Here is a 24,439-nt window from a genome sequence, read left to right on the forward strand (position 1 = left end):
AACGAGCAAAGTTTCTTTAGTAGTTTTGATTATACGCAACAGTCACCCCCCCCCCCCTCCTCCAAGAGAAATGGACTGTAACTCAGCCTCTGGCACAATCCCGGAGAACTCGAAATCCTTATCTGCTCAGTCCAGCACATCACTGGACCTGTAAACATATGCCTTCTTTTTTCAGACATCTTTCCAACTCAGTTTTTCTGCTGAAGATGAAGTTCCGTGCCACTTAAACCCTATCGTATTAACACTCAGCACGATTTTTAAAATACTTGTGACAGTTTATAGTATTCTGATGTTCTTTTCCAGATCTAGATCAACAAGTCCAGTTAGTCACATTCATTCACCATTCTTCCAGTATACGTCACGGTGTACTTGTACTATTTTCCAACCTGCAACTTTCTTTTTTTCTTCCTTTTTTTTTATTATTCAAGACACGTGTCTTCTGACTGGTTTCATGCCGCCTGCCATGAATTGCTAGCGTGTGCGTGACTCTTTGTTTGTGTAGCACTTGCACGCAATATCCTCAATCATTTGTTGAAAATTTTCCAGTCTCTGTCTTCGCCAACAGTTTTTATCCTTTGGTGCTCCCACGAATACAAATTCCTTGATGTCGCAAGATATATCCAACAATCCTATCCCTTATTCTTAACAATGTTTTCCATATTTTCCTCTCCTCATTGGTTTTGCGAAGAACATCCTAATTTCTGAGAATAAAAATACACTCTTGGTTGCGGAGGCTCTTATATTCAAATTTCAATGAGGCGTTTCGCCTGAAGTAAACATCTTCAGACTATTTACAATGACTGTTAGACAAACGTAAAGAATGTTTAAAACTACGTTTCAGGAACACCTGCTCACACAAAGAGGGCAGATAAAACTACACTCGTTATTCGCGGAACATCGGCTGCCTACTATCAGTAAGACACAAATTTAGCGTTATGCCCATATGGGTCAAAAACTCAATATACTTGAGGAATCTGAGATCGCTTACCGCATGGTTTTGAAGGCCTCCTCAATGATTAGCAAAAATCAATCATTTTTTGTCCCTTTTTAAAGAAGTTTAACATAGGTGCTGTGAAGTATTAGGGTATCACATTGGCTTTTTGTTCGACTCCCTTATCTTTAAGACATAATTAATTCTTGTTTTTTATATTTATGACGACCTTTTCATAGCGTTTAATTACCTTGCCGGACACTTAAACTTAACTTTTATTTTTAGCGCTATCATTTTAGAAATTATGTGCACTGTGATTTATAAGGTTATTTACGTTCTGTATATGAATACGGTCCTACACATTTGATAATGAATAATCTAGCCAAGGCCATGTCTCTGACTCCACTGCACTACTTGCACTCGGCGCCCGATTATCATACTTTCTCCTATTCTGTAATCGTCTGCGGGGCTGCTTGTAGACGTTGTGCTCCCTATCCGCGAAGCTCTGTTGCGCATCTGTTCCTAACTTTTGTGGCGTCCTTTACGCATGGTAACGGGTAAACTATTTATTTTCACATCTCCTTAAGCTCCCATTTTAAAGCTAATTACTTGTATTCTATCAATTCCTAAAATATTGACTCTGCGTTTTTTCAGCTGTCCTGTTCTTTTGGGGAACGCACTTGACAGGAAGTGAAGATTTTCAACTTTTTGGTATCCCAGCCGCATTTTACCGATGTACTCGCAACGTGTAATCATTTTACGGACGGCATGCGCCGTGACTTGTGTCTGTAAGTTTGCAGAAACTATTTCCGTAATTTTTTGCATTCCAGATAATCTGAAGAAGCCTACCTCAGGGTAGGGCAGCAGCTCATAAAGGATATTCTTGTCCCTCGCGATTTTAATACCACCATGCTTCCTCGAAGTACAGACTAAACAATAGGAACAATAAAATTGCATCCTGCATCCATGTCTTACATTCTGTCTTCGAGTAATACGGGTAATTGGTTCTTGGTCTTCCCTTTTTAATTTTCGTATTCGGTTTTCTACATATTTTACATACACATCTTTCCCTTTAACGTGTATCCAGTACCCCGAAATATGGTACATCTGGCACCAGTTTGCATTTTACAACGCTTTTTCTACTTCTACAAATACTGTGAACATGTTTCGATGCCTTGCTTCCATTATCATGTTACACCTACAGAAATTCCTTTGAACGCTACACTTTAACACTGTTTTTTTTTCAGAGCCATCAGTCATCTAACTTTTTTTTGATGCGGCTCATCAGGAAACCCTGTGCCACCTTTTTTTTATCTCAGAGTATCACTTGCAACCTACGCCCTCAGTTATTTGCTGCATGTATTCGAATCTCTGGCTTTCTCTACAGATTTCGCCCTCTATAGCTCTCTCTAGCATTACGGAAGTTTACGTAATAACTTGAATTGAAAGTATTAGCCGGCCGGAGTGGCCGAGCGGTTCTAGGCGCTTCAGTCTGGAACCGCGCGACCGCTACGGTCGCAGAGTCTAATCCTGCCACGGGCATGGATGTGTGTGATGTCCTTAGGTTAGTTAGCTTTAATTAGTTCTAAGTTCTAGGGGACTGATGACCTCAGATGTTAAGTCCCATAGTGCTCAGAGCCATTTGAACCTTTCTTACATCCCTTTAATGTGGGTACTTCGAACTTCGTCTTCCAATCTTGTTCTTCCCTATTGCTTCTTGTACGTATTGTATTTCACCTGTCTTTTACTGTAGCTTACCATTATTTTTCTCAGAATTTCTAACATATTGCACCATTTTACATAGTCTAAAGCTTTTTCCAGGACGACCAATGCTATTCCCTTCAGTCTTGCCTACATTGTCAGAACTGCCTGTCTTGTGCCTAAATATTTGCTGAAGCCAAACTGATAATCATCTGACGGATCCTACATTTTCTTTCCCATTCTTCTGTACACTATTCTTGCTAGCATCCTGGATGCCTTTGCTGTTAACGAGATTGTGCGATAATTCTCGATCTTGCCGGTTGCTGTTATCTTTGGAGTTGTGTGGATGAAGTTTTTTCCGAAAGTCTGATAGTATATCACCAGTCTCATACATTCTACACATCAGCGCGAGTAGTCGTTTTGTGGCCACTTCCCCCAACGATTTCAGAAATGCTGAATTAATTTTGTCTGTGTCTTCAGGCTTACTTGATCTTAAGTCATCCAAAGGTCTTTTAAATTCTGTCTCTGATAATGGATCCGCTGTCTCTTCCCTGTCGATTCAAGTTTCCTCTTCTATCAGGTCACCAGACAAGTACCACTCAAATACGCCTTCAGAGTATTCTTTTCAGCTATCCTTTCTCTTCTCTGCATTTAAAAGTGAAATTAACATGTTATCATCAGACAATTCCCCCTCAAATAGGCCCCCAGAATATTTTTTTCAGCTATCCTCTCTCTTCTCTACATTTAAAAGTGGAATTAACATCTTACTCTTAATATTACCATCATTGGTTTTAATTTCACTGAAGGTTCTTTTGACTTTTCTGTGAGCTGAGTTAGTCCCACAGTCATTGCTTTATCGATTTCTTCATATTTTTCTCGTAATCATTTCGCCTTAGCTCCCTGTACTTCCTATTTTTTTCATTCCTAAGTGATTTGTATTTCTGTATCGATGAATTTACCTACTCATGTTTGTTTTCCCTTCTTTCGTCGATCAAATGAAGTAGGCCTATATTCGTGGTTGCCTTCGTTGTATCTTTGCTTCTCCTCCCACCTTCCGTGATTTCCCTTTACAGAGATGTTCATTACTCTTCAACTGAACTTTCATTGTTAACTATTCACTACCGCACTACGTACAGCCTCAGAGTACTTCAAAAATGGTTCAAATGGCTCTGAGCACTATGGGACTTAACTTCTGAGGTGAACAGTCCCCTAGAACTTAGAACTACTTAAACCAACCTAAGCTAAGGACGTTACACACATCCATGTCCGAGGTTCCAGCCTGTAGCGCCTAGACCTGCTCGGCCACCGCGGCCGGGTAGAGTACTTCAAGCATCCGTCTTCACTTACTGGTATTTCCATATTCCACTTCTTTGCGACCTTACTAAATTGTGATCTCAGTCTGTATCTGCTCCTGGGTAGGTCTCAAAATCCAATATCTGATTTCCCACTGATGTAATCCATCCCGAAACTTCCCTTATCTCCTAACTTTTCCAAGTGTATCTCCTGCTCCTACGATCCTTGAACAGACTAGATGAACTTTTGTGTAGAACTCAATTACTCTTCCTCCTCTCTGACTCCTGTTCCTCTCCGTCCGAAGGGTCTCTGTAGACCCAACGGCAGTGACTGACCAGGCGTCCTTGAGTGCGGCTATGAAGGACTATGTGGTCAGCACGTCGCTCTCCTGCCCTTGTCAATTTTCGTGACCGGAGCCGCTATTTCTCAATCAAGTAGCTCCTCAGTTTGCCTCACATGGGCTGAGTGCACCCCGTTTGCCAACTACGCTCGCCAGACCAAACGCTCACCCCTACAATTGCAAGCCAAGCCCGATAGCGCTTAACTTCGGTGATCTGACGGAAACGGTGTTATCACTACGGCACGGCCGCTGGCATCTCATTCCTTCTAGCAAGCCGATATTCTCCTGTAACTCTTTCTTCTACTCCTTCATTATTACCGAATCCCAATGAATGCAAACGCAGAGCTAGTGCAAATACACTACTGGCCATTAAAATTGCTACACCTCGAGGATGACGTGATACAGACGCGAAATTTAACCGACAGGAAGAAGATGCTGTGATACGCAAATGATTATCTATTCAGAGCATTCTCACAAGGCTGGCGCCGGTGGCGACACCAACAACGTGCTGACATGAGAAAAGTTTCCAACCGATTTCTCATACACAAACAGCAGTTGACCGGCATTGCCTGGTCAAACGTTGTTGTGATGCCTCCTACAAGGAGGAGAAATGTGTACCATCACATTTCCGACGTTGATAAAAATCGGACTGTAGGCTATCGCGATTGTGGTTTGCAGTATCGCGACATTGCTGCTCGCGTTGATCGAGATCCAATGACTGTTAGCAGAATATGGAATCGGTGGGTTCAGGAGCGTAATACGGATCGCCGTGCTGGATCCGAACGACCGCGTAGCACTAGCAGTCGAGAGTATAGGCATCTTATCCGGATGGCTGTAACGGATCATGCAGCCACGTCTCGATCCCTGAGTCAACAGATGGGGGCGTTTGCAAGACAACAGCCATCTGCACAAACAGTTCGACAACGTTAGCAGCAGCAGGGACCGTCAGCTAGGAGACCATGACTGCGGTTACCCTTGATACTGCATCACAGACAGCAGCGCCTGCGATGGGTACTGTTTGCACCATCATGACGGTCACATCCGTGTTTGCGACATCGCGGTGAACGAACATTGGAAGCGTGTATTCGTCATCGCCATACTGGCGTATCACTCGTCGTGATGGTATGGGGTGTCATTGGTTACACTTCTCGGCCACCTCTTGTTCGCATTGACGGCACTTTGAACAGTGGACGTCACATTTCAGATGTGTTAAGACCCGTGGCTCTACCCTTCATTCGATCCCTGCGAAAACCTACATTTCAGCAGGATAATGCACGACCGCATGTTGCAGGTCCTGTACGGGGGCCTTTCTGGATACAGAAAATGTTCAACTGCTGCCCTGTCCAGTACATTCTCCGGATCTCTCACCAACTGAAATCGTCTGGTCAATGGTGGCTGAGCAACTGGCTCCTCACAATACGCCAGTCACTACTCTTGATGAACTGTGGTATCGTGTTGAAGCTGCATGGGCAGCTGTACCTGTGCACGCCATCCAAGCTCTGTTTGACTCAATGCCCAGGCTTGTCAAATCGGTTATTACGGCCAGAGGTACTGATTTTTTCAGGAATTATGCACCCAAATTGCGTGAAAATGTAATCACATGTCAGTTCTGGTATAATATATTTGCCCAATAAATACCCGTTTATGATCTGCATTTCTGCTTGGTGTTGGAATTTTAATGGCCTGTAGAGTACATTGGCTCTACAAAACAGATCATCCACAGAATCTACACAGTAACTGCTGATAGAGGAATCCTCCACTCTGTAGTGAACAAGTCCTACCCAAGTAGACATGAAGCCATCTACTACAGGCTGAAATGCGAACCGCAAGCAACAGAAATCTCACGGTGTAGTGACGAACGTGGTGGTGTTCCAGGGCGGCCTCAAGGCGGTGGTGTGGACGGACGTCCTCCAGAGCGTGGTGGCACTCGGTGCATGCCTGGCTGTCATGGGGCTCGGACTCTACACCGCTGGAGGGCCGCTTAACGTCTGGAGGATCGCAGACCAGGGCGGCCGCGTCGACCTCCTCGAGTGAGTCACTCCCTCAGCTGCCACGCACTTAACGGTGGCTACTTCATCTACAAGGGTAAAAAAAATGGCTCAAATGGCTCTGAGCACTATGGGACTTAACTTCTGAGGTCATCGATCCCCTAGAACTACTTAAACCTAACCAACCTAAGGACATCACACACATCCATGCCGAGGCAGGATTCGAACCTGCGACCGTAGCGCCTAGAACCGCTCGGCCACTCCACCCGGCTACAAGGGTCACTCCAAAAGAAATGGACACTATTTTTGTAAAAGTACAGTTTTTATTCTGCATGTGTGAAAGTTTTACAGTGTGTTGATTCATCCTTCCCGCTTGTTTTCAAACATAGTTCAACCCTTTCCCGTGTGTGGCGCTGTCACAGCATGGCTGCTACACTTGACGTTCGTCAGAAGCAACGTGCTATCATAGAATTCCTGTGCTGTGAAAACGAGACAGTGGGAAACATCCACAAGAGGTTGAAAAAAGTGCTGCTGTAGATCGCAGTGCAGTTAGTTGGTGGGCAAGCAGGTTACGTGATCAAAGCGGGCACAGCAATGTTGAGTATTGTCCTCGCAGTGGCAGGCCTCGTACTGCACACGCTCCAGATAATGTGCAGAGAGTTAACGAATTGGTGACTGCTGACAGACGCATCACAGTGAACCAATTGTCACGCTACGTTGGGATAGGGGAAGGAAGTGTTTGCAGAATACTGAAAGTGTTGACGTTAAAAAAGGTTTGTGCCAGGTGGGTTCTCAGGACGTTGACAGTGGCTCACAAAGAAACAAGAAAAACGGTATGCAGCGAACTTTTGGAACAGTACGATAATAGTGGAGATGAATTTCATGGAAGAATTGTGACAGGTGATGAAACATGGCTCCATCGTTTTTCACCAGGGACGAAAAGGCAATCAATGGAGTGGCATCATGCAAATTCACCCAGGAAAAAAAAATTCCAAACCACACCTTCTGCTGGAAAAGATATGGCTACGGTATTTTTCGATTCCGAAAGACTCTTTCTTGTGGACATCATGCCAAGTGCCACCACCATAAATTCTGATGCATATGTGACGAGACTGAGGAAACTTCAAGCTCGACTGAGTCGTGTTCGACCACATCGGCAAAAGGAGGAGGTTTTGTTGTTGCACGACAATGCACGGTCACATGTCAGTTAAAAAACCACGGAAGAGTTCACAAAACTCGGATAGACAACACTGAAACACCCGCCTTACAGTCCTGACCTGGTTCCGTGTGACTATCATCTCTTTGGGAAACTGAAAGACTCTCTTCGTGGAACAAGGTTCGAAGATAATGACTCCCTTGTGCACGCTGCCAAACAGTGGCTCCAACAGGTTGGTCCAGAATTTTACCGTGCGGGTATAAAGGCGCTGGTTCGAAGATGGCGTAAGGCAGTTGAGAGGGAAGGAAATTATGTGGAGAAATGAAAATATCGTTCCTGAAGCATGTATCTACACACTTTAAAACTTTCAAACATGTAGAATAAAAGATAGATTTAAAAAAAAATTGTGTGCATTTCTTTTGGAGTGACCCTCGTATATCTATGTGTATAAAACGCTGTGTCTTGACCGAACGACTTATCATCGCCAGCGCTAATCTATAAGGATAGAAACTAGAAGTTTGGGAAGGGTGTTGATCTTATTTACTGTAAGCGTCGTTTAAGAATGGATTTTTCAAAATTTCTCCTCTGACTGGATGAACTAGGGGTGGGAAGGTTTTTGGGAAATCTTTTGCTATTAAAGCAATTTTGAAGCTAGGCCTACGAAAAGTGGTGTTTGGTTTCTCGATCATAAAAAAGGCAATAGGTGTTTCTGCTTTCTTGCAATATTTTTAGATTTAACCCCTACGACGGCAAAAAAGTGGGTGAAAAGTATCTGAAAGCAAAGTATTATTAAACAACCACTAAAGTCTTTTTACAGCTACTGATATGATATTTGGTATTTCATTTGTCGGTTAAAAACAAAAGAAATATTTGAATCAGTATTTTTAGAAATTCAACCCTGTAGCAGGTCAACAACGGGGCGAAATGTTTTATAAAAGTGTTTCATTGTGAAAGCACTTTTACATCTAAACCTATGAAAATTTAAATTTGGATTCTCATGAAAAAATACGTTTATCATTGTTTTCGGAAATTCAGTGCTTAAGGAGGTGACATTGGGAATGAAAACTATTAAAAATATTTTATTTTATTAAAAATATGTTATTATTTTATTTTATTACAGATACTGTATTATTATTAAAATATTTTATTAAGAACTATTAAAAATATTTAATTCGATATCTATGAAAATTGTTACACTACTGGCCATAAAAATTGCTACACCACGACAGGAAGAAGATGCTGTGATCTGTAAATGATTCGCTTTTTAGAGCATTCACACAAGGTTGGCGCCGGTGACGACACCTACAACGTGTTGACATGAGGAATGTTTCCAACCGACTTCTCATACACGAACAGCAGTTGACCGGCGTTGCCTGGTGAAATGTTGTTGTGATGCGTCGTGTAAGGAGGAGAAATGCGTACCATCTCGTTTTCGACTTTGATAAAGGTCGGATTGTAGCCTATCGCGATTGCGGTTTATCGTACTGCGACATTGCTGCTCGCGTTGGTCGAAATCCAATGACTGTTAGCAGACGCTGCATCACAGACAGGAGCGCCTGCGATGGTGTGCTCAACGACGAACCTGGCTGCACGAATGGCAAAACGTCATTTTTTCGGATGAATCCAGGCTCTGTTTACAGCATCGTGATGGTGGCATCCGTGTTTGGCGACATCGCGGTGAACGCACATTGGAAGCGTGTATTCGTCACCGCCATACTGGCGTATCACCCGGAGTGATGGTATGGGGTGCCATTGGTTACACGTCTCGGTCATCTCTTGTTCGTATTTACGGCACTTTGAATAGTGGACGTTACGTTTCAGATGTGTTACGACCCGTGGCTCTACCCATCATTCGATCCCAGCGAAACCCTACATTTTAGTAGGATAATGCACGACCGCATGTTGCAGGTCCTGTACGGGCCTTTCTGGATACAGAAAATGTTCGACTGCTACCCTGGCCAGCACATTCACCAGACCTCTCACCAATTGAAAACGTCTGGTCAATGGTGGCCGAGCAACTGGCTCGTCACAACGCTCCAGTCACTACTCTTCATGAACTGAGGTATCGTGTTGAAGCTGCACGGGCAGCTGTACCTGTACACGCCATCCAAGCTCTGTTTGACTCAATGTCCAGGCCTATCAAGGCCGTTATTACGGCCAGTGGTGGTTGTTCTGGGCACTGACTTCTGAGGATCTATGCACCCAAATTGCGTGAAAATGTAATCACATGTCAGTTCTAGTATAATAAACCTATCCAATGAATACCCGTTTATCATTTGCATTTGTTCATGGTGTAGAAATTTTAATAGCCAGTAGGGTAATATACCTAGATACATCTTTTGACTTGTTGTCTATTCTGCTAATACTTACCAGTACAGCTATACTGTAAACTTTTGATTTTATCGCCATAATTACAAATATGATACATTGTACACCGTATCTATAGCCCTGGTCGCTTTTTAAAGTTTTTAATACGTGCTGGTCACATGCACTCATGTAGTTAAGATTGGTGCAGTTTACTGTACTAAATATGTGATAATTTTTCTTAAATATCACTGTACATATTATGATGCTATATTTCATAATGTATAATATTTCATAAAGTATTATCCTGGCCGTATCCAGTGGCTTGGTGATGATGCCTTGTAACACCGAAACCGTTGCGTCTGAATAATACTAGTATGTACAGCTGAAAGTGTTATCTTAATTTATTTTGCAATATTAGCTATTGTCCCAGTATCCACATAGAGATGAATGTACGGTCAGTCACATAAGTCACCTTACACAGCACTGCTGAGGTGCAGCAGCAATCCAACGCCGCTTCATCAACGTGTTGCAGTGTGCATAGCAGCTATTGGTGAGTTCACAAAAACACTCGCTGCCGAAGTCAGCGAGATCGAAGCTTGACAATGCCTGCGGAACTTGGTTGTCACGGTTCGACGTCTGCCCGCGCCACCAGACGATGCTGCGCACTTGCAGTTGCTCTGAACTTGTTGCAACAACAGTTTTCATGAACACCGTCCATCTGGCTACAGTCACTCATCTGATGGACTCCGTGGCATTCACCAATCATCGAAACCACAGAGCCCAGGTGGCGTTTTCTACTAGGGGGAACTTCGGGACAATTACAAAAAAATTAGTTTGGCAAGAGAAATCTTCTCCATGGGTTGGGTGTCTATAAAACTGAATGACCCGACTGCAATGCTTGCTATGTGGGACAAACTGGTAGACGGCTGGAAACTAGGTTCAGGCAGAAATGAGGCAAAAAAATCTAACTTAGCTGAGCACCTTGTTGAAGGTGGGCACAGTCCACAAATTCTGTCCTTACGTGTGAGAATTTTCCACCCAGGTGATAAGGGAAGACGTATGGACCCGTTGGAGAAGTTTGAAAGATTTTGCGTTAGGCGTCGTCTCTTGTGACACTGGCCATTAGAAGCTTCCAGTTCTAGGGACTGTTAAAAAATCATTGGGATTTGGCTACCATGTATCGATCCCAACAGCCGCAGTAATCTCAAATTAATGACCTAGTTATGATTACTCTCCTCCAGGATCACATACGAGTAAAATGGTGCTGCTGACAAATGTAGTGTGTTTTCTACATTATTACATGATGAAGTAGACGGTTTATCAATTTTAACACCAAAATTCGTAAATTGTAATGGATTTGTATCAAATTGCATGCCTGCGGACTATTGTCTCAGTTGTGCGACTGGATTCGTTATTTCCTGTCACAAAGGTCACCATAGTAATTGACAGAAAATCATCGAGTACAAAAGAAAAAATTTCTGGCTATTGCCAGGAAAGTATCATAGAATCTCTGCAGTTCCTGATCTACATAAACGACTTAACAGCTAGTCTAAGTAGCACTCTTAGATTGTTTGCAGATGAGATTATCATTTATCGTCCAATAAAGTTATCAGATGATCAAAACAAATTGCAAAACGTTTTAGACAAGATATTTGTCTGGTGCGAAAAGTGGCAATTGACTCAAAATAGTGAAAAGTGTGAAGATACCCACATGAGTACCAACAGGAATCCGCTAAATTTCGGTTTAACGATAAATCACGCAAAAAATTAAAAGCCGTCAATTTAACTAAATACTTAGTAATTACAATTACGAATAACATTAGCTGGAACTATCACGTAAATAATTTTATGGGTAAACCAAACCAAAGTCAACGCCTTACTAGCACAACAATGAGAATATGCAACACGTTTGTTAATGAGACTACGTACATTACGCTTGTACGTCCTCTTCTGCAGTATTGCTGTGCGATGTAGGATCTGCATAAAATAGGAATGATGGAGGTCATTTAAAAAGTTCAAAGAAGTTCAGCTCGTTTTGTATTGCGAAATAAAGTACAGAGGGTCACGAACATGATAGGTGAATTGAGGTGGTAATAGTTAAAACAAAGGCGTTTTCTGTTGCGGCAGGATCTTCTCATGAAATTTCAATCATCAACTTTCTCTTCATGGTGAGAAAGTAGTTTGTTGGCGCCCGTGTATATAGGGAGGAGTGACCACCATATCAAAATAAGAGAAATCAGAGTCGCACAGAAAAATTTCAAGTCTTCGTAGCTTCCAAGAGCTCTTCGGGAGCGGAACGGTAGAGAAGTAGTTTGAAAGTGGTTCAATGAACTCTCTGCCAGTCATGTAATTGTGAATTTCAGAGCATTCATGTAGATGTAGAACACAAAATAGAGGACATTTCAAAGCAGGAAGATTCCTGGCCTTTCGACATACTGTCAATGGTACGACGACTTATAGCACCACTAATGTCTCTGCCAGTTCCCTTAACAGTATTTAGGATGTAACGCGATTTTAATAAAATTTGTCTAACTTAGATATTTCAATAAGTTGTTTTGTACTTTTTAAAATCATGTTTAGATGTAAAATGTGCAGCAATAACTAACGCTACTGGCTAGTTCACACACTTACTTTCATGTACAACTGTAAAACATTAGTGACTAGTTTTGGTTAGAAGCACCTTTTTTCTTTATACACGTAAGTATTTTTAAAAAATAAAACGATAAATAAAGTGATAAAAATACGAATTGTGAAGGTAAAATAGAGTTAATACTTTTTCAATGCATCATACATGTAAGGAGGGCGCTGTATTTTGGTATGACATACAGTAAAGCCTGCTGTGTTGTAAATAGCTGCTTCACTGTGACCTCAACCTCTGACGTGTCCAGTCGCGACTGTATGCATATACAAGCGTTTTAATGTTTTAACTTCCATTTACTTCTATGTATTTTATGCGTGACTTACTTATGCAACTGTAGAATTAATAAGACATGCGCGTTCCCTTGTTTTAGCTGGTTCTTCACACGGTCACCCTGAAAACATCCACAAAGTGTCCGAAACCTAGATATGCAATAACTATCATTTGCGACTGACTGCCATAGCAGTTACTATTTTGAATTCCAACCCTCTGTATATCTCCTTGCACACCAGTTCACTAAAATATGATGGACTGTAGGACTAACACATATTCTAGTTCTGAAATAATTTTTTATCGGCCTTCATCGCTCGAAACTGGGCACATTCCTTGTTAGTAGCGACAGTCATTTGGTTGTTGCAAGTCAGAATATTGTCAAAGGAACAATACGTTCTCGTTTAGGAGCGTCGAACTTATGACAGAGACAGATATGAGGCTACTCTATTTTTTTTTCTACAGGATGACGCTGAACCCGTTCGTGCGCACTTCCTTCTGGACGGTAACCCTCGGCGTGACTGCCAATTGGATGGCTGGACGCGCCATCAACCAGGACATGGTCCAGAGGTTCATCGCTCTACCAGACTTGGCCGCCGCCAAAAGGTATCCCATCAGCTATCACAATAATTCTGTGTTGCGTCAGCCACAATGGAGCATTCGTTAACTGCTACATTTATTTGGACACTGGCACTGTCCTATTGAATTTGTAGCCTCATCTCTTTCCAACTTGGCAACCAGTTCGTCCAGCTGATTTATTGTGATGACCCTCAGCAACGAGTCTAAGATCAAAAATGGATGCAATGTGCAAGAAGAGAAAGCCGTCTCTCCATGTTCTTCGAAAATATGAGAAGCTCTTCCCTTTTAATAAGAAAACAAAACTGTACAAACTGTTACACTTATAAAGATTGATTGCAGCGAAGTTATGCTGTCAGGTCCTGGGACAAAAGTCCACAGCGTCTAGAACTGGCATTAAACGCCTGCGTACTATATACCTGTGACTTCCAGCTTTTTCATCATGTATCAACATTTTATGCAGAGCTACCCTTACACCCTGCCTCCTCTACCGAATTATCGAGTTGAACCGCTTTTCACATATAAAATGGTAGAAATCCCTGTTACAATTAGAGCTAAAGCATATCTGTCCTACTCTATCAATCAGCCATTCCTCGACCAGTTTCGAAAGACCGTTGATGGCACATTCATTGAGGCACTAGTATGTTGTACCTTTGTCACTATACGTACGTGTATCCCAATTGGAACTAAATATCTATCTCTCCAACCACATCTTCCCCACTTTTCAAAGCTCTTAGCTAGTGCAGTCTGCCTCAGAATAGGCTGCCCAGAAAGATTACTTTTGTGTACGTACAAAATTTTGTACCTGATACAAATTATTATTATTATTATTACATTTTATTGTTCCGGTTTGTCACAGTTGCGTACAAAAAGTTTCTTGAGTGCTGCATCTGGCGTATGTTCTTAAATTGTTCTACAGCCGTAGCAATTTTTTGACTAAATCTTGTAGTTGGATTCTATGGATATGCCCTTAAAATTTCAGTTATCTTTGTATTTTATCTGCCGCGATGTTAGGTAGATTTTCGGCTGTCTTTTGGATTGTCTGTATCCGTACTTTATTTATGTCTGACTGAGTATTTTAGAATTTTGCGTTCTCCTTCTAGGATATCTTCCAGATAACCTTTTTGTTGCAATGTAACCGCTTCGATGGTGTACAAGATTTCAGGCTTCCTAAATGTGTCACAGAGCATTATTTTGCTGTGTCTATCAACATACATTTTTTGTTGTACACAATGTATTTACAGTAAGCTTTGCTAAGTTTCTACATCGAAATTTCTGTGCCAGTTTCTCTTCCCATGTAGATTCAAGAACTTCTATTAAGCACTTGATGTCTGGAGCTCTCTCCATTTGATCACATTTTGTAATCAGTTTTAGAGTGGGATGTTTTGAGAAGACGTACTTGGTTTCTAGGAAGAATATTTTTGGGGGCCAACTCCTGCAGCGCATTTCTTGAGAGTTTCTGTCTATTTAATTACTACCGTCTCGTCGTGTGCTGGTACTGCCAGACATCTCCGAAAGCTAGACAAGAAACTTGGATGTCAGTTTTAAGGCTTCCATGTCGTACAGGTTTCCAGTAGTTTTGCTTCTTAAGCTTCCTCCTACTCTCGCATGACTTTGCCCAAAACCATATCAAAGAGGGTAGGGGAAAGACCGGAGCCCTGCCAACCATTTATTTTGATCAGAAAGGTTCTGACACCTCAGTCATGTATTTTACTTCGGTTGTAACGTTGGTGAGTGTTTGTATGATGAGATATAGGATTTCTGAGTCTTCGAGGAAATGAAAAAGACATAACTAATCGACTGCATCACACGTTTTTTGAAGTCCACAAATGAGCATTTGATCGGACTATTTCTGAGCGTTTTATATTTTAATGTTGTTTTCAAATTGAGTACCTGCCGTATACACTTTCGATAAGTCCGAAATCCGGTTTGATATTCTCCAGTTTTGTGATCGAGTTGCTTTTGAAACCTTTTGAGGACGCCTACTGACAGAAGTGAATTTCCTCGACAGTTATTTATGTTCATTTTGTCGCCTTAATGTGTAGAGGGTAAATTATGGTGCATTCCCAGTCATGGGGATGTTTTTCTCTGCGAAATCTCTGTCGTGGTTTGTGTGAGTTCGTTGAGGGAATTGTCTCGAAATTTTTTGCAGTTCTTGGATGAAATCATCTTCTCTCGAAGCTCTGTTATTTTTGAATGTGAGGATATGCCCGTGAATCTCTTGTTGTAAGGACGATAGGAAGTAGTATTATTGTTATTATTATTAGCAACAGCAGCAGTAGCAACAGATGGAATAGCAGTAGTAGCACCGCTATTGTAAACGTTATTAGTTGTTAGTAAGTACTGTTATTGGTGATATGAGGCCGTTAGACTCTGCTACGAACCGGTGACCTTTGTATCGCTTTAGATTATAAAAGTCAATGTCTTAGCCACGCTCTGCTAAAACTGATCACAATGTTTCGGCTTTGCAGCGGCCCGTAGACGGGCAGCCTGTACCTTAAGTTTTCCCTGACTGCTGAGTGCGTTCTCTCCTTTTTGGATTCTATTTCCTTCTTCCGTCATGCGTTATTTCACTTCAAAGGTATTATTTCACTACGTCTACTATGTATACTCAGTTCACAAGTGAAGTTTATCGCTAGCTCATTCCTGTTCCTATTAAGTACTTCGGCTTTCTTTGGTTTATTCTCTGCACATGTTATGTCACCAGTAAATTGTTCATTTCATGCAACACATTATGTACTCATTCCTCACTGTCACTGACTGTAGCAGTTGTCATCAGGGACCTGTACAACTAACATCTTTTCACCCCGAATTTTCATTCCACTTCCGGAACTCTTCTTTCAATGCCCTCGTTGTTCGTTTGGTGTACAGACTGACTTGTAGGAGAGAAAGACGGAATCCCTATTTTAGCCAATTTTAGTTCGAGCGCTTTTTTCTTTATCTTCTATTTATACTGCTCCTTCTTCGTGCTTCCCTGCACAATATAACAAATTTTGTGATAATTTTTAGTATTTTCCACCATTTTATGATGCAGAAAGTTTTCCAATTGGCAAATCCTACTAAGATTTCTTACCGTATTAAGCGTTGCCTCCATTACCAAGCACATCGTCAGAGCTGCATAACCCATTAAAGTGAGTTGGAGTGCCCTATCCCGACAATGTTAAATTTAATGACTTGGCTTCCCTGTATTTCAGGAACCACTGTAGCCATTGACATGAAACTTTTACAGGACATTAATCTGTATGTTCTGAGTCTTATGAGCTAAAATAATTGTATTTAAGCCACTGATTTCTGAAATACAATTTTTTAATTACAAAGCAAAAATTTTGTGAACTTTTTGTACGTTATCCTAAATAATTTTAATTATAGATATCATTATGCTCTTCTTTTAGTTCAGTAGACTCAGTATATGTATCTTATTACTCCCTGAAAATTTGAATACTCTACACAAAAAGGTTTCTGAGATTTAGGGAAAAATGCTACAGAAAATGTAAAATTTCAGGAACGACTTCTAAAGTTTAAAGAGACTTTAGCTCACTTAATATATGCTTAATTTTTTATTTTTGGTCACTCAGAAGCACCCTGCACCATACTGTATATCATCCTCTTGATCTTTTTCCAAGTTTTTTCTTCTTTCCTTCTTTCTGGACTCCTTAGTGACCAACTGTGCTGCATAGTCTGCTTTATCAATGCGTACCTTGTTCATCCGTTCAATTTCTCTGATGCAATTTGCTCCAGGATTAACTCCCATATGCTGTTAACTTCCACCCTACGAGTGTTGCCATAATTAAAAGCAATAATAGCATCACTGAGCCCCCAATTTATTCATTCCAGCAAAAACATTTTTTGGTAAGCGAATCCATATAATATTATTGAACGACTCGTTGGGATTTTGAGTGTGACCATGCTGACACTTCTTAGTAATTCAGAATTTGTCAGCTCTGTAAATAAGTTTTATGATATACGTGACTGCTGTTGGGATGGAATGCCTATGGCTGTATGAATTGTTTGTGTACTGGGTATTGCGATAATTGCTCCATGAATCAGGTCCAGGAGGGCAAAGGTGGTGTACTTGTTTTTTATCAGCTGACAGTCTGTGGAAGAAGGTAGCCCATACTGTCTGCTTCATTTTCAACAAATTCTCAATATTTTTTTCTAATAGCCACCCCATAATACTGCTGTACTTCATCAATCATTTTGTCTGTCAGCCTACCTCTTAAGCTTTTACCATGAGAAGGTCCTTGTCTCTCAAACTTTGTTTCAACTTCGTCAACCTGGTGCTCATTCTCTTCTGGACATGACCAACATTTAACCTTTATAACACAGCAATCCACAGCCTTCTATATAAAAATTACCAATTTTATTAGATTTTGAAGTAATGCACAAAAAAACTTTAACATTTTGAACTGGTGTGTATTCTATTTTAAAAAATAAAGTACTTCCCATGTGAGTGTATATATATATATATATATATATATATATATATATATATATATATATATAATGATATAAAAATCCGAAAATGTGAAAGAAAATAAATTCCTTAATAAAATTAACAAATTTACTTCACATCCTCTGACTGAAAAGTGGCTACCCGAGACACAACCTATGATCCCTTCGAGCGTATGCATGATACACTATATTTGGTAAACTTTTAGTAAGACTATATTCGTCTAATCTAACGCAAAATGTGTCTCTTCGTTTTCAGAAATCATTGCAGATAGTAATTTGTAGTGATAGGAACATACAGAATTATTCTTAAAACGTTTCTTTGTTTTCTCTTTTTTCTCTTTGCACTGTTTCACTGGTTTATTGAGTGATAGCTTGCTTTAGATTTCTCAGTACAGCTATAGAAGACTACCGCTGTGGAAGACTCTTTTATCCATTTCGCATTACAACACTAAAATTACGCAACCTTGTTATCGCCCAGTTTGCCATTCACTAAAACACCCCTTGTTCTAAGAGTGTACATAACGCTTTGCAGAGAATGTATTCAGAATGATCATTCACAAAATAGCTGCCCATAGCTACATAGGATGTATAGTACTGCAAACATACAGTTTACAGTACACAATCATACAGAATAAGCAAATGCCAATTTGCGGGGAGAGGTATATCACCACTTAAGTCTCAGAGACTTTGCCATTTTCACTTCCCACATTTAACAATTATATCGAAAATCTCACTGGTAGATAATGCTAAACTAGATAAATGATGTTTATGTACAAATCTATAATTTTTAATATGGTCTTTGAGGGAAAATAAAATTTGTGTCCCTGGTTTCAGGTTAGATATTTTGAACAAATCAAGTAATCAGAAGATATCATTAATGTTGCCTGTGATATTTATTGTTGTAGATCCCTGATGGGTTTCACAATTGGTATCATTATCACCAACATTATCAGCATCTCGACTGGTCTCTTGGTTTACTCCTTATACTACGACTGCGATCCCTTAATGAGCAAGGTGAGAAATCAACTATTTTTCACATACACGGCCTGTTACAACATACCATTAAGAATTTTCAAGTGAGTTATCTGAACGTCATTAAACTTAACACTACGTATGTAATCAGTAAGTTACGTATTTCTGTACTATTCTGCTAACATACATTCTCCATAGATGACCAGTAACTCTATTTCCTCCTTGCTGGCGTACATTGTAATCAGAAAAACCTTCAACTGAACAAGACTGATTCAATGAAAGATGTGCATTTCCTTGTCTACCGCAACGTACAAGTTACAAGAAGGCCTAAGTTGCTGGGTAGTGTGCCTCTTATAACCAAACATAATTTACTTCATAGATTATTTATTTTGTTCTGGAGAAAAAATTATTTGCGACTGGTCGAGATAAATAGTACAACAGGTATAGTATTCTTGTGGTACGAGATGATTCTCTCAGCACTACCTCTAGGTTACTGAATAACTGTATCTTCTATAAGAGCTGCGAAAGACGTACCGCAAACCTCGAACCCTTTGGTGCTCCACTGACGTACAACCTTTGACATTGTTGTTGCTGCAAGGACCTTAACTCTATTCTGAGTGCCTTCTGGTTTGTGGTGTGCGGTGCTGCAGGCGATCCAGCGGCCGGACCAGCTGCTGCCGCACTACGTGATGCAGGTGGCCTCCCACGTCCCCATGCTGCCGGGCCTCTACGTGGCCGGAGTCTTTAGCGCTGCTCTCAGGTACGTGGCGAGCGTTCTCCATCTTTCTGCCATAAAATCGCGTGTCTCGAACTCCTGGCACAAGGAAACTAAAACATAGTCGCTGTAAATTTTATCAAAATCTTTCTGGGTGTGCTGCTATGTAATCTTATAAATACAATCCTTAAAAATGTAAAGTAAGCAACGTTTCGGCCGCGTTGTAGTTTCCTTCCTCAGACTAAACTCTCTTTAGCTGCGGAGTGGTGGTTTAAATACACTACTGCCCATTAAAATTGCTACACCAAGAAGAAATGCAGATGATAAACGGGTATTCATTGGACAAATATATTATACTATAACTGACATGTGATTACATTTTCACGCAATTTGGATGCATAGATCCTGAGAAATCAGCACCCAGAACAACCACCTCTGGCCGTAATAACGACCTTGATAAGCCTGGGCATTGAGTCAAACAGAGCTTGGATGGCGTGTACAGGTACAGCTGCCCATGCAGCTTCAACGCGATACCACAGTTCATCAAGAGTAGTGACTGGCGTATTGTGAGGAGCCAGTTGCTCGACCACCACTGACCAGACGTTTCCAAGTGGTGAGAGATCTGGAGAATATGCTGGCCAGGGCATCACTCGAATATTTTCTGTAACCAGAAAGGCCCGTACAGGACCTGCAACATGCGGTCGTGCATCATCCTGCTGAAATGTAGGCTTTCGCAGGGATCGAATGAAGGGTAGAGCCACGGGTCGTAACACATCTGAAATGTAACGTCCACTGTTCAAAGTGGCATCACAACAACGTTTCACCAGACAACGCCGGTCAACTGCAGTTTGTGTGTGAGAAATCGGTTGGAAACTTTCCTGATATCAGCACGTTGTAGGTGTCGCCACTACCGCCAACGTTGTGTGAATGCTCTGAAAAGCTAGTCATTTGCATATCACAGAATCTTCTTCCTGTCGGTTAAATTTCGCGTCTGTAGCACGTTATCTTCGTGGTGTAGCTATTGTTCAAATATGTGTGAAATCTTATGGGACTTAACTGCTAAGGTCATCAGTCCTTAAGCTTACACACTACTTAACCTAAATTATCCTAAGGACAAACACCCACACACCCATGCCCGAGAGAGGACTCGAACCTCCGCCGGGACCAAGTGCACAGTCCGTGACTGCAGCGCCTTAGACCGGGTGTAGCAATTTTAATGGCCAGTAGTGCATATTACATTTCTAATCTAGTCTCTATGTAGACGCCGGATCCTACCGCCATCCGGCTGAAATGTACCTTCTCAGGGAGTGGCCGGAGAAGCAGTGTGTGCTCAGTTTCCTGTGCTGCCGTCGGCCTCCAGACTGGAGAGCCGTGACGTGACTATAACCCACCACAGCGTTTGCGCCTATGCTGCGGCTTAGATATTAGAGTTTTGCGCTCGATTCATTGTAACTAAGAACCTGTGCTATATTTAAGGGAGAAATAAATCATTTACTGGTAATTTTCGAAACTATCTAGATGATGTAGCGGGCAGAGTGAATCAAAGAGGGTCTATCTTGCTGTCGTAAAGAAGAGACTGTGGGCGTAGTTTACCGTCTCTTTCAAAAGGACACGGAGCTCCTACGTAAGCAGCTACCATGCTGTAGAGATAAGTAATCTTAATAATGCAAGGAATTGTTTTGAACATTTCTGTCCACATGTTGTAAACATGATCTAGAAATTAAATTACTTTTTTGGACAAAGTACTGGTAGTAAGTTTTAGTCAAAGCCCATGAAACCGAAGGTAAATTAGGTTACTGTAAACATGTTTCAGGAAAAAACAAATAATAATTGGTTATCTTGAAAAATGTTACTATGAATAAAGTCAAAAAACGGATGTTATTTTTCAGAAAATAAGTGCCTTACAACAACAATTGTACAAGTAAGCACTGCAGGCTACACGGTCTTAATAATCTGATCTAATGGAGGGTGAAGAAGACTAGATTTTCGATTACGGTATCATGTGATTCAACCTGCTTCAATAAGACATGACTCGTGAGTTTTGAAACACCTTGAAAGATGTGTTCCATTCACGCACGACATCAGTAGGGGAGAGGGCTACTGTCTACCGACAGCCTCACTGCCGTCGATCCCTGCAGGGCAGGCCTCGTGCGACATGTACCATTTTGTCATCTGCGCGACAATCTAGAGAAGGAGCTACAGTGTAGTCTGCCTCTGTGAAACAGCTTTGGAAAATAACATTTAGAATTTCGGACATTAGTCTGTCATCCTCTGTTTCAATCCCATTTTGGTCACAGAGTGTCTGGACATTTTGTTTTGATTCACCTACCGCTTTGACATAAGACCAAAATTTCTTAGGATTTTCTGCCAAGTCAGTACACAGAACTTTACTTTAGAATTCATTGAACGCCTCTTGCATACCCCTCGTCACACTACATTTCACACCGCGTAATTTTTGGTTGTCTGCAAGGCTTTGGCTATGCTTATGTTCGCTGTGACGCTCCCTTTGCTTCCGCAGCAGTTTTCTAACTCGGTTGTTGTACCACGGTGACTCGCTTGGTCGAATTGGTCGAATTGTGCCATATCCAGATTTGTAGGGCATCTGGACGTGCCAGAAGCCCCATGTTGGACTGCATGGGAACGTAGGGGTAGACGTACTCGTTGTCAAGATTCCAGTCGATGACCTCTGACCGCAGCATTGCTACATTGCGCACCAAGCCCATTGAAACACCTACACATCTGCGTCTCCCATCCAAGAGTAAGTAACAGACCTTTTGTGTCATCTCACACCATTGGTCGGAGGCTAGTTGCAGTCGAAATAGGAAATTACCGTCCCATACCGTTAACTCCGTCCCCCCAACTCAAAGGGCCCAGCAGTAACGACCGACCACTATGTCAGCCTCATCGGGCTGGAGTCGTCGAATGTGCATATGGAGTGACCTGAGGCAGAAGACTGCTCTCCTGACAGTTGTCAATTGGGTGACCAGGAGCCACTACTACACGGTGAAGAAACTCCTCAAATGACCTAACGCGGTTGAGTGCACCACGTTAGGTCAACAGCACATGGTCAGCCAATCTAGTGTTAATCACACCCGACAGTGCTTAACTTTGGTGATCTGACGGGAACCAGCGAATCCACCGCGGTAAGACCGGTGACCACATGACAACAGAAACTACTGCGTTTGCACTGACGCCGCGACCTTGAAGCACGGACTGTTGACGAATGGTATCGCATTGTAATGAGCGAGGACTGAGGGCTCTGCACCACCCCAGATGACGATCTTCGGCGACTACAGTAGCGATGGCGGTAGAAGTCCTATTTTTATACTGTTCAGAGACCCACAGCAGTGATATTCTTGGCGTCATTTCGTGGAACGCCATGGAATATGAGGTCAGGACACGGCTGGAAGTGATTAGAGTACAAAAATGGTTCAAATGGCTCTGAGCACTATGGGACTTAACATCTGAGGTCATCATTCCCCTGGAACTTAGAACTACTTAAACCTAACTAACCTAAGACATCACACACATCCATGCCCGAGGAAGGATTCGAACCTGCCACCGTAGCGGGCGTGCGGTTCCAGACTGAAGCGCCTAGAACCGCTCGGCCACATCGGCCGGCAGTGATTAGGGGAACTGTGACGCCACAATAATAAGTCACGGATATCGTGTGTCCTTATGTGTTACCTCTGATACAACAGTGTTTTGTTGCAATTTTCAACAGGACATTGCTGGTCCACACAGGGCACGTGGCTCTGTTAAGCGTCTGTGTGATCTTTACATACTCTTGTGGACAGAAAATCACCAGGTATGGCTGCAATAAAACATGTGTAGGGCAATCTTTGACATCAAGTGGCAGTATTCTGGATATCATAGACCAGTTACAACAGTTGTGGGGCAGCTAGCCGTAGAAGAGGATACAACGCTTTTATGAGACCCTTCACAACCGAATCAGTAGATACGTCCAGCAGCAAGACGGGACGCAGCGGCATACTGGGAAGTGGCCTCATACGACTGATTTCTTTGTAAACTTAATTGATTTTGTAATCACTGAAATAACATCAGTTACTTTCTGTTCTCGAAAAGTTTCTTTTGATGTTCTCTTCGCCTTCTGGGTTGCTTCATGTTTTTGGCACACACTGTATTTCCATTTCTCCCTCATCCCTGCCAGTACGTTGTCAGTATGTCTTTCTGGCACTTGATAGCAACGTCCGATTTCAGGCTATACGACTATAATAGTGAATTCGCAGTCGTAAAAGAAATAAATTTAACAACATTCCAAGTGGAGCTATGTTGCCATTTCTAAAATACCATATGACTATGGACACTAGCAAAGGTATACACGTATTTGCAATCAGCTCTCAAAGAGACAGTAACGAAAAACAATAGGTCAGTCGTGAAAATATTGTATGTAAACATCGATTCGTCGCCTATGGTACACACTCTGTACTTTAAGTTTTTTCAAATTCGTCCGACGGGGATTAGAAGTTAGAAAAGTGCATCACGAATATAGCCTGTACCTCGGCAAGCTGTTGTCAGTTATAATTGGTGCAGACTTAAATTATGATCGTATAGAGAGTTTTGCCTAAACTATACCCTTCGTATAAAGTCAATAAAATTTGTTAGAAATCATAAAGAGTTTTTCACATTTCAAGAGTATTTGACTATATAGCAATTGGGACGTATCACTTCTACGTCTACATTCTTCTTTTTCATTGTTTTCCATTCCGGCCTTCCTTCGCCTATTCTGCATAGGACCTCCTCATTCATTATTGTATCAGTCCACGTAATTTTCAACGTTCTCCTGCAGTACGTCATCCTGAACGTTTAGGTTTTCTGTTCCGGTTTCCCCACTGTCCAAAATCGATACAGTGCTGTGCTCCAAACGTAAATTTCTAGAAGCGCCTCAAATTTACGCCAATGTTTGATACTTTCAGACTTCTATTGCACAGGAATGTCCTCTCTGCCTGTGCTAGTCTCCTTTCTACGTCCTCCCTGCTTCGTCCGTCGTGGATTATTCTGCTTTCAAGGCACCATATTTCCCTAATATCGCTTATTTCCTGTTCACAGTTTCACGCTATTCTCATTTGTGCCACTTCT

At 41.7% G+C, this 24,439-nt stretch overlaps 1 protein-coding gene across 1 annotated transcript in view; it reads left to right on the forward strand.

Moving 5' to 3' along the window:
* Window positions 1-24,439, forward strand: part of LOC126152522 (sodium-coupled monocarboxylate transporter 1-like) — a gene marked incomplete at its 5' end in the record, with an annotated part of 103,152 nt that overhangs the window by 38,075 nt on the left and 40,638 nt on the right. Inside the window, 4 exons of the mRNA XM_049916012.1 lie at window positions 6,141-6,295; window positions 13,090-13,230; window positions 18,558-18,666; window positions 19,275-19,384. Coding sequence (XP_049771969.1) covers window positions 6,141-6,295; window positions 13,090-13,230; window positions 18,558-18,666; window positions 19,275-19,384 — 515 coding nt within the window. The remainder of the gene's footprint in view (window positions 1-6,140; window positions 6,296-13,089; window positions 13,231-18,557; window positions 18,667-19,274; window positions 19,385-24,439) is intronic.

Source organism: Schistocerca cancellata, chromosome 2 (assembly GCF_023864275.1).
Source record: "Schistocerca cancellata isolate TAMUIC-IGC-003103 chromosome 2, iqSchCanc2.1, whole genome shotgun sequence".
NCBI lineage: Eukaryota > Metazoa > Arthropoda > Insecta > Orthoptera > Acrididae > Schistocerca > Schistocerca cancellata.